This window comes from Mya arenaria, chromosome 3 (genome assembly GCF_026914265.1).
Source record: "Mya arenaria isolate MELC-2E11 chromosome 3, ASM2691426v1".
Lineage (NCBI taxonomy): Eukaryota > Metazoa > Mollusca > Bivalvia > Myida > Myidae > Mya > Mya arenaria.
In genome coordinates, this window is record NC_069124.1 from 13,165,189 (window position 1) to 13,177,191 (window position 12,003).

General features: G+C 35.8%; 1 protein-coding gene across 6 annotated transcripts in view; it reads left to right on the forward strand.

Annotated features, from left to right (window-relative positions):
• The window catches only part of LOC128227279 (allene oxide synthase-lipoxygenase protein-like), a 50,799-nt gene extending 43,458 nt beyond the window's left edge, over window positions 1-7,341 (forward strand). For all 6 annotated transcript variants that reach the window (XM_052937658.1, XM_052937660.1, XM_052937663.1 and 3 more), the window contains exons 7-15: window positions 806-902; window positions 2,456-2,573; window positions 3,091-3,183; window positions 3,734-3,794; window positions 4,182-4,287; window positions 4,733-4,824; window positions 5,054-5,227; window positions 5,806-5,969; window positions 6,338-7,341. In XM_052937658.1, the coding sequence (XP_052793618.1) occupies window positions 806-902; window positions 2,456-2,573; window positions 3,091-3,183; window positions 3,734-3,794; window positions 4,182-4,287; window positions 4,733-4,824; window positions 5,054-5,227; window positions 5,806-5,969; window positions 6,338-6,452 (1,020 nt within the window). In that variant the 3' untranslated portion in view covers window positions 6,453-7,341. The remainder of the gene's footprint in view (window positions 1-805; window positions 903-2,455; window positions 2,574-3,090; window positions 3,184-3,733; window positions 3,795-4,181; window positions 4,288-4,732; window positions 4,825-5,053; window positions 5,228-5,805; window positions 5,970-6,337) is intronic.
• Window positions 7,342-12,003: the final 4,662 nt, after the last annotated feature.

Genomic DNA, 12,003 nt, shown 5'->3' on the forward strand with positions numbered 1-12,003 from the left:
TACCCACCTGGCATAAGACAATGGTTCCTTGAAATGAGTATATCACGCCTCCAACATGAATGACGCAATGCCATTGGTCCAGAACTGGTCATGCGATGAACTGGTCACGCGGTGAACTGGTCACGCGGTGACCCCATATTTGGCCATATTGGGTCACTAATATCTATATTGTACTAAAATGGCGTCTATTTCCCGATTCCGGTGCATAAATGAACATTTCCCAGATTAGTTTGGCGTTTTGGTCAATGTTAATGGGTTTTCGACGTGATATGTAAGTTACGGGGTTAGTAGGTGACCCGATATGGGATATACGGGGCAAAACCATATCGGTTGAGATCGAAGCTCGAACCCGAATATGATTCCCTGCGCCCCATATATCCCATATCGGGTCACGTAATAGCCCCGTAACTTATAGTATGCGTCGTGGGAGGGGTATGCATAGGTGTTTTGTAGGTTAGCAAGGGGATGGCTTGGTTGGGGTTGTTTGGATGGTTTTGTTTGAAGGGGATTAAAGCGGTAGTTTCAACCAAAATGCGACTGATTGCATCGAAGATAACATGAACGATTTTTCACTTTAAATAAAAATGCAAACCAGGGGTGAGCAATGTTGTTCTGCAATGGTGCAAATAATTTATATTTGAGCTTGTACAATTTCACCGGTAGAGATAATTCAGGTGGAAACTTTCCTTTGAAATGATTGTACAGGATGATTATTAACCATACAGGTATATGCATTTAACAATCATAATTTTATTTCACTAAACCTTTATATTCAGTACTTGTGAAATATCTTCTCATCTTTCAGATATTTTTACCCGACGACAGCCCTAATGTCTGGCTGAAGGCAAAGATGTGGTTCAACAATGCCGACGCCAACGTTCATCAGTCACTCACACATTTAGGTGGGTGGAGATATGAGATGTGGTTAAGATTGTTTGCGTTCAAAAGACCCAACCTGTCCAAGCATAGCCTAAATAAACATTAAATGTGTTGTATGAAGATAACGTTTTCACGATATGTATAAAGATATTGTTTGATTTTAGTATTAGCTTATCGTGCTTCATACTTTTGAGAGGAGCTAATGCTTTTAAAACGTAACACAGATACGAACATTTTAAGGACAGTGTAAGGTAGGTTTATCCCAACCGGAGCGTAGTGTGTTTTGCGAAAACGAGGTTTACCGAGTTTGCACAGAACACCCTGCGCGAAGGTTGGAATGAACCACTATTTCGCGAGTGGCCATGGTAGAGACGTTTTCTCCCACTTCAGTTAAACAAAATAGAGTAAAAATGCATTTTCATTTAATTTTCACATACGGGTACTTAAGATAATATAGTGCAATATAAGGATTTCCAGCATGGCCAGCATGGCCAAATATCTGGATCTATTTATCTGGGGTGGGTTCTGAAAGCAAGTTAATGTGGACTTTAGCTGGTTATGTCGTAACATTGTAATGTTTAGGGTATGGCTCATTGCTCTTGGATTCAGTATTTGAGTGTATGTTGAATACCCGTATCTGTTCGCTTAAAACTAATTTGATATTGTGGAAACATTTGTGTATTTATAGTTGTGAATATAACACTGACAAACGTTCCAAGATTGAAGTGTTCAAACTGAAATGTTTATCTTTTGGCGAGATTTGTAGGTACAATGCATCCGACTTAAGGTTTTGTTGAAATTCAGCGCCACTGAACAAAAAAGTGTAACTGAAAATGTGAAAATTTATGTTTAAAATGTGTCGGCAATTGAAATAGACATTCATCCAGAGTGCTTTATTAGCAATTTAACATTTTATGTGCAAAACTAGTATTACAATTTCGCGTATGCTTGCTCATAAATCCATGAAGTATTCATTACTTTGAAAATGATATTATTCTCTGCAGGTCCAAGCATAATAGCTTACCAAATGGCATACGTTTTATAAGAAATTGAATTAAAAACCGTTTAGGCTCCCCGGCATGAAAATATTCATACAAAATAATAATAAAAGTGGAAAATATATATTTGGTGGTGAGACTCTGATACGTTTTAACGATGACTTATTAATTGAAATTCTACACAGTCTCAACAGAATGGAACAGATATCTGATCAGTTAGAAAACACATGTGCAATTAATCAGTTCATGGAAGCATATGTTGCTCGTTACAAAATTCCACTTTTGACCCCTGCTATGAATCCGCTGCTAAAGTCTTCACTCTCTTCAACAAGCAAGAACATATAATTGCATTGATATACTTATAAACATGTATTGTTAAACATAACTACTTCTCAAAAAAGTTTTGAGCTGAAATTAAAATTGAAATAACTATATAGAAAAGTCGTATCGTCCACGAGCATGGAATAACCATAAAACTATTGTATATGTGAATTTGATGCTCAAAAAATAGCGGTCGACCTTTTATTATATATCGTTTTTATCCATACTTATTTATCACCACGTGACTATATTTGTAGGATACACGCACCTGCTCATGGAGGGCATCACCGTGGTTACACACCGGAACCTCTCCCAGTCACATCCCATCTTCAAACTCCTAGCACCACACTTCCTCTATCTTATTGCCATCAACACGTGAGTTCCACTGTTACAGTAGATGTTTGGGTTGTCGAGTTGTAAGCATGTCTGTTTTTCGAAGAAAAAAACTAACTTGGTGTGATATGACAGTCTTGGCGTCGTTGTCGTTCAAAACCTTTAACGTTGATCATAACTCAAAAAACATTCAAAATATTGGAATGCAAATTGGTGCACAAGTTTCCAGAGACTAAACGCACATATGTAGCAAGGTTCAATAAATATGGTTTCAATAACTGTCGAGTTATGTCCTTTGTTATAATGAAAAAAACACACAAACGGACGAGCGTTTGCATTCGCTCTACGGCGCTCTTGCGGTTTCCGTGTTATAAGAATGATTAAAGATTTACTCACAAACCAAGGGAAGAATAAAACCCCTCTCCAAGATTCACGTGATAATCGAAAACGTATCAATATACTTGAAATACCGTTAAAATACTTCGATGAGTAAACTGGGACCATCTATTTGAATCGTATCTGAATGTACTTCCATTATGTAAATCTCCCCATGTTTCAGGCGAGGGTTAGAGCTGCTTGTGTCTCCAAATGGCTGGGTAGACAAGACGATGAACGTCGGGATCGCTGGCATGTTTGAACTCATCAGGAGAGGGTAGGCGCTTGGGTTACTTTGAAGTTGCAATCGCATTTCTTACTTATATCAGGGATTTCAAGAGCAGTCGGTCCACAACTTAATCGTACCATATTTGGAGAAGTCGTCCCATGAACATGTTACAATGTTAATATTAATAACGTATATGCATGTCTTTTAAGGGTTGGATCGGGTAATGAAAGATATTCACTAAAAGTCAGAAAATATGACAAATTGACCTTTGTTAACACTAGGTTACAAAAGATAGAATACACATTTTATGGGACGATTTTATCCAATATGCTGCGACTTCATAATGGAGATCGTGTTGATACGACTTCTCATGAACCCATATAAGTGCTGTTTTGAAAATAAAAAGAGGCCCTTTGTTCTTCGAGATAATGTTACATTATATTTTTGATCGTACTATCACATCATCTGGCACTTTACATTAAACATACAGGGTAGAGAATATTATTAATAGCATTTCGTTCGATGCCGAATGAAGGTATGTTTGTAAATAGCGCGAGAATTGACCCTGTTTGAAATTCATTGATGTGTATGCTTGCAGACTCAATAAGTGGAGGATGGATGTGGAAGGAACCTTGCCAAACGATTTGAAGAGAAGAGGGGTAGGTCTAGTTGGATGTTACTTTGATATTCACGCAGCAAAGATTTATTTCTAGTGTATCCCTTTGTCGGCGAAGATTGTCGATGTATATGTCATAGTGCTGGGGTCGGCGAAGACAGTCGAAGTATATGCCATAGTGCTGGTGTTGTCGAGGACGGAATCTGTAGAATGAACCACAATAGTTGTCTTAGCTCATAAACCAATTATGGCAATGAAATGAAGCTTGGTACACGTATAACTAATCAGAATACAGTGTTTCGCAGTAAGATCCATAGCTCCGACTTAACAATTCTGGTTTTAACAAGAACGTACTGGGGAAAACAACATTTGAGTTCTGGATTGTTGATACTCTTGTCTGTAATTGTCTTTTTTTTATATTTATTAACAGGTGTTGGACCAGAATATATTACCTGGCTACCATTTCCGTGACGACGCACTCTTGATCTACAACGCCATAAATACATACGTTCGCAAATATGTGGACCTTTATTATGGTAAGTATTGTTTGCGTGTAGCTTGCGGTGTGAATGGACACAAGTTGAACGTCTTACGCAGAGGTCCGTCGGAAATAATTAATTTTTAACACACATAACGTACAATAGTACATGGAGTCGACATTTATAAACCAGTTGAAATGAGAATGCGAGACCAATTTTGACGTGATGCTTTCAACCGCTTTTTTATTTCAAGATTACCAACTTTAACCAAGCACGGAGTTTTTCTTTATTGAATTCAGCTTAACAGTGGAAACAGATATTTAAGAGATAGTCTTAAGAATCTTGCAGATTTGCCAAGTGAATTGTTACTTTCCTGGTAGTTGGGCTACTGCTGTTTTTTTGCCCGTCTTAATGCACGTAAAACGAACAATTGTGGCACAAATGATAATGCCACATAATGCCATAATGCCAAATCATGCCACAATTCCATTCTCATTTTCAGACTCGCCGGAGAAGATCACGGGCGACTGGGAGATCCAGGCATGGGGCGCCGAGCTCGTCAAGGACCGAGCGCAAGGAGGATGTGGGCTCAATGTCAGTCTGACAGACGCTTAACTTAATTTACAACAAAGAGCCATACAAATTTGAAAGATATCAGGCTAAAATATACATTGACAGATTTCCTAAGAATTGTGAGGAGTAGGTACTGTTTTGTTAAATGAATATTGTTCAATAAACAACGTTCCTGAACATTTGACAGTATGGCAACATATCTTTGAGCTCTTTGTAAAAAACCTTAAATACATTATTTTCATTTACACAGGGCGTTCCCAGTAATGGTCAATTCGCCAGCAAGGACGACTTGTATCTGGTGTTGACGTCAATTATCTACTCGTGCAGCGTTGCGCATGCGTCAACCAACTTCCCCCAGTACGACGAATATGCTTTCCCGCCTAATTACCCAGCTTTACTGAATGGGGAACCACCCAAAGACAAGGTAAAGTTCAACTGGTGTTTCCTCGATTTAAACAGTTTTGTTTTAAATGACAAAGGCAAAAAAACGTCCAATTATTCTCCAAACGCATGTTAAATTGTGCAAATACAAGTTATCTCCCCTCGTTTTCTTTTCCTTACCTTATGCCGTATGTGTAGAGAAAATAGCGTCCCTTTGTTTTTAAATAAGTACCCTTTAACTGCACGAATAATACTCCAATGTATTCTTCAGACGCACCTCAACCGCCCCGCCCCCCCCCCCCTCCCCCCAATAGAACATAGAACATGATACATTATGAGACAGGAATTGGGGAGCTTAAGGAGTTAAGCATTTTTAAACGATGGTGTACAAGTTGACTGCAGCGTTCAATCGCTTTGCTCAACTCATGTTTAACGAAGCGTTAACTTACGCACCGTTACGGAATGTTAAGGTTACATGGAATGAACTGGGCAATTGGAGCAACCGGCCCCAGTACTGACGTCTCTCCAAGAAACTGATTCAAGCGTTATTTTGTAATCTATCTGCTTCATCACAATCAAGCATGTGTTGTATAAACTACCTTACTTCTTTTTTTATAACAGACACCTATCGAGGAGAGTGAGCTGGTGAGTATGTTACCGGACAAACCTACCACGCTGGACATGATGACCGTCACTAAGATCCTTAGCTCGCGGGGAACCAAGAGTCTGGGGGACTTTGAGGTCCAGTACATATTTGAGCCGGAGGCCAGGAAGATAGTCGATGAGTAAGTGCATGGTGTTCTCTTTCATTTCAGTTATTTACAGACGGCGGGAAAAGTTGTCAGATGTGAACAGTTTCACATTACATTAAAGTTCACTGGTAAACAGTGATTGGCGGCCGCGCACTAGTAAAATGATTTTTTTTTATTTTACTATCAAAATTGGGTTTGTATAAGACATTTCTATGCCTTTTGCCGTTGGCTTATAGCAATATAATGTGGCGGTTCAACCCTAACCGCTTGTCAAATAGTGTCAAGCTAAAATAAGTGTTATTATAAGGCTAAAGACGCGTCATTCCAACGATTCTCCAAAAGCAATTAACGTTGCTTTACTTTCATTGGATTTACTTTTATACATTATATTTCTTATTCAGATTCCGAGCGGACTTGGCCGAGATTAGCAAGACGGTGAAGGAGAGGAACAAGAAACGGGACATTCCGTACCCCCATCTGGACCCCGAGATTGTCCCCAACTCAATCAGTATCTAGACACGCCCACCTGTACGTGCCACGCACACCCGTACATGCTACGCCTGTTTTAGATGCCACGCGCACGAACTCCGTCTCGCACTGTACAAAACAAGCCTTGTTCACTTCGAAGTTCAACTATGTTTATTAAACAATTACAACGACCTTCTTCGGATAGTGACATTTTATTCGGATGGTGTCATGTGTTCATTGAAGTTGAGTTGGTGATTTGTGAAGAAAGTCATGTATATGTGTATATATACTCGTACATGCATGATCAAAATATACATACACTTTGAGAACTCTACATTCAATGGTGGTTTTGTAGAAGAGGTCTGAAATGTCTCCAAAATATCCAATTGTTATAGATATATGAGTGTTAAACATTTTGTTATTTCAAAATCATGAAAAGTACTAATTTTTGCAGCACCTAGATAGAAATAGGTCACGGACAAAGATGAATCAATGGTATTTATCGTTAGTTATTTTACATTTTTTTTCTCATTTTTTACATGTATATAATGATAAAGAGATGTTTATTTAGTTCCGTTTTATGTGTTCAATCGTCCCCGGAGATGGTAAGTCATGGGGAATATAGTACACAACAAAATACTGTTGTGTATGTGACATCTGATTTAGATTTTCAAGAAAATACTCACAAAATATAATTCTTTTTTGGTTTACTAAAGTGGTAGTAAAGTGGTAGACAGTCGAACACACGTATACAGATCTGCGCATTTTCTTATACTTTTAATGTTGTTTTGACAACTTTTGTAAGTAGTTAACCTTTTTGCTTTTTATGAGTAGGTGTAAATTATATTATTGCAATACTTACTTGTATTTGTGTTGTTTTTCATTCTGATTATGCATTAGATTTAAACCTCGTTCCAATAGATATCTAACATTTATATTTTTTCACATTAAAATTTGTTCACTTTATTGCATTTTCTCAGTGTAAATATCTGTAATTTCTTTTCTAATAAAATTCCGAACAATAACTATTTTGTATCTTACATTATCTGGGTTAGTTTTTACGCTCATGCCCCTGCCAGTAGTATCACCAGCAGGGTTTACATTAAGAAAGTCTATTTTACAATTATTAAATGTTACGTATTGTATATTGCCACTTTTTTCACTTATGTAACTTTAATATCCGTTATCCTTATTTGAACGAAGTTAAATGTCATTTACTGGTATAACGTGTATTTCAACATGCATGCACTATAACTACTAAATAGTTTTACACTGCGAAATGAAATCAGAAGGGGCATGAAACAAGCCTTTGCAATGCATGTAAACCAGTCAATCATAAACTATCAGAAGGGATACGAAACAAGCCTTCACAGTACATGTAAACCAGTCAATCATAAACTATCATAAGAGATATGAAACAAGCCTTTTTACAGTACATGTAAACCAGTCAATCATAAACTATCATAAGAGATATGAAACAAGCCTTTTTACAGTACATGTAAACCAGTCAATCATAAACTATCAGAAGGGAAATGAAAGAAGTCTTAACAATACATGTAAACCAGTCATATAATATCAAAACATAAATGAAATAAGCCTTCACAGTACATGTAAACCAGTCAACTACAAGAAAGCATTTACAGTATATGTAAACCAGTCAATCATAAACTATCTGAAGGGAAATGACACAAGGGTTTACAGAACATGTAAACAAGTCAATCATAAACTATCACAAGCGAAATGAAACAAGCCTTTACAGTACATGTAAACCAGTCAATCATAAACTTTCAAAAGATATATGAAACGAGCCTTTACAGTACATGTAAACCAGTAAACCATAAACAATCAGAAGGGAAATGAAATAAGCCTTAACAGTACATGTAAACCAGTCAATCATAAACTATCAGAAGAGAAATGAAACAAGCCTTCACAGAATATGTAAACCAGTCAACTACAAGCAAGCATTTACAGTATGTGTAAACCAGTCAATCATAAACTATCAGAAGGGAAATGACACAAGGGTTTACAGTACATGTAAACAGGTCAATCATAAACTGTCAGAAGGGAAATGAATTAAGCCTTTACAGTACATGTAAACCAGTCAATTATAAACCATCATAAGAAATATGAAACAGAAAACCAGTTAATCATAAACCATAATTGGTGATATGAAACAAGCCTTTACAGTACATGTAAACCAGTCAATCATAAACTATCATATGAAATATGAATCAAGCCTTTACAGTACATGTAAACCAGTCAATCATAAACTATCATATGAAATATGAATCAAGCCTTTACAGTACATGTAAGCCAGTCAATCATAAACCATCAGAAGAGAAATGAAACAAGCCTTCACAAAATATGTCAACCAGTCAACTACAAGCAAGCATTTGTAGTATATGTAAACCAGCCAATCATAAACTATCATAAGAGATATGAAATAAGCATTTACAGTACATGTAAACCAGTCAATCATAAACTATCAGAAGCGAAATGAAACAAGCCTTTACAGTACATGTAAACCAGTCAATCATAAACTGTCAGAAGGGAAATGAATCAAGCCTTTACAGTACATGTAAACCAGTCAATTATAAACCATCATATGAAATATGAATCAAGCCTTTACAGTACATGTAAGCCAGTCAATTATAAACTATCAGAAGAGAAATGAAACAAGCCTTCACAAAATATGTCAACCAGTCAACTACAAGCAAGCATTTACAGTATATGTAAACCAGCCAATCATAAACTATCAGAAGGGAAATGACACAAGGTTTTACAGTACATGTAAACCAGTCAATCATAAACTATCAGAAGCGAAATGAAACAAGCCTTTACAGTACATGTAAACCAGTCAATCATAATTTAACTATCATAAGAGATATGAAACAAGCCTTTACAATACATGTAAACCAGTCAACCATAAACTATCAGAAGGGGAATGAAATAAGCCTTCACAGTACATGTAAACCAGTCAATCATAAACTATCAGAAGGGAAATGAATCAAGCCTTTACAGTACATGTAAACCAGTCAATTATAAACCATCATAAGAAATATGAAACAAGCCTTTACAGTACATGTAAGCCAGTCAATCATAAACTATCAGAAGAGAAATGAAACAAGCCTTCACAAAATATGTAAAGCAGTCAACTACAAGCAAGCATTTACAGTATATGTAAACCAGCCAATCATAAACTATCAGAAGGGAAATTACACAAGGTTTTACAGTATATGTAAACCAGCCAATCATAAACTATCATAAGAGATATGAAATAAGCATTTACAGTACATGTAAACCAGTCAATCATAAACTATCAGAAGCAAAATGAAACAAGCCTTTTCAGTACATGTAAACCAGTCAATCATAAACTGTCAGAAGGGAAATGAATCAAGCCTTTACAGTACATGTAAACCAGTCAATTATAAACCATCATAAGAAATATGAAACAAGCCTTTACAGTACATGTAAGCCAGTCAATCATAAACTATCAGAAGAGAAATGAAACAAGCCTTCACAAAATATGTCAACCAGTCAACTACAAGCAAGCATTTACAGTATATGTAAACCAGCCAATCATAAACTATCAGAAGGGAAATGACACAAGGTTTTACAGTACATGTAAACCAGTCAATCATAAACTATCAGAAGCGAAATGAAACAAGCCTTTACAGTACATGTAAACCAGTCAATCATAATTAAACTATCATAAGAGATATGAAACAAGCCTTTACAATACATGTAAACCAGTCAACCATAAACTATCAGAAGGGGAATGAAATAAGCCTTCACAGTACATGTAAACCAGTCAATCATAAACTATCAGAAATGAAATGAATCAAGCCTTTACAGTACATGTAAACCAGTCAATTATAAACCATCATATGAAATATGAATCAAGCCTTTACAGTACATGTAAGCCAGTCAATCATAAACTATCAGAAGAGAAATGAAACAAGCCTTCACAAAATATGTAAACCAGTCAACTACAAGCAAGCATTTACAGTATATGTAAACCAGCCAATCATAAACTATCAGAAGGGAAATGACACAAGGTTTTACAGTACATGTAAACAAGTCAATCATAAACTATCAGAAGCGAAATGAAACAAGCCTTTACAGTACATGTAAACCAGTCAATCATAATTAAACTATCATAAGAGATATGAAACAAGCCATTACAATACATGTAAACCAGTCAACCATAAACTATCAGAAGGGGAATGAAATAAGCCTTCACAGTACATGTAAACCAGTCAATCATAAACTATCAGAAATGAAATGAATCAAGCCTTTACAGTACATGTAAACCAGTCAATCATAAACTATCAGAAGAGAAATGAAACAAGACTTCACAGAATATGTAAACCAGGCAATCATAAACTATCAGAAGAGATATGAAACAAGCCTTTCCAGTACAGAAAACCAGTCAATCATAAACCATAATTGGTGATATGAATCAAGCCTTTACAGTACATGTAAACCAGTCAATTATAAACTATCATATGAAATATGAATCAAGCCTTTACAGTACATGTAAACCAGTCAATTATAAACTATCATATGAAATATGAATCAAGCCTTTACAGTACATGTAAACCAGTCAATTATAAACTATCATAAGATAAATGAAATAAGCCTTTATAGTACAAATTACGCATGTTAAAGGGTTCCATTAACGTTAATACATAAATTATAGCTGTGACGGAGTTCGTCAACATTGCAACATTGCAAATAAAAGAGCAAACATTAAAACATTTTTATGTTTTTAATACAAAGTTAACAAATCTGGGACAATTGTTATTTTCGTTTAAACTATTCGCTATAAGAAAGGTTAATTAGAAAATGTGCAAGAGGCCTAATGCCGCCAGTATTTTTTTTTTTCGTGAATATCTACAAACAGACTGGATAAAATAGAGAGTCTTTAAACTAGTAATTAGTTTCGCTTTCAGAATACTATACTACAGCACTATGTTCATCTTATAATTTAACCCACTCATGCTTCTTATCAGTAGTAAAGCTTGATGTTTGTTTAACTATATCTTCAAGAGCTGCATTAACCTTTAGTTAAATATGTATTCTTCGTATAATTATCCAAACTCCGCGCAGTGTTACTTCCCTTGCAGTACAGTAATCACTGCCTTCACAAATATCACGTGATGATAGAAACGGCACGTGATTGCAATTTACAAAATGGACGGAACACCTTTAAAAGAAATTCCAGCAACATGTTTCATTTGTTTAGAAAATAAACGATTTTATTCCATAAAAGGAAAAAATGCAAAACGTTCGATACATGTCTGAATAGCTAACAACACATCCATGTTGATATTGTAATTTGTAAATCCTACTTTCAATTTGAAAAAAGACCGAACATTTCCGAATGTTTTTTTTAATTGTTATTTTTTTATAAAACATATTATGCCTATCAACTGGCGTAAAGTAATTATTTAAGAAAGGATATAAGAATAAATATATATGATTAAAAAAAATGCCATTAAAAGTTTTCATCCAATTTTGGATGAAAATCTTGTGGTGGCAGTGATTACTGTACTGCAAGGGAAGTAACACTGCGCGGAGTTTGATAATTATCATC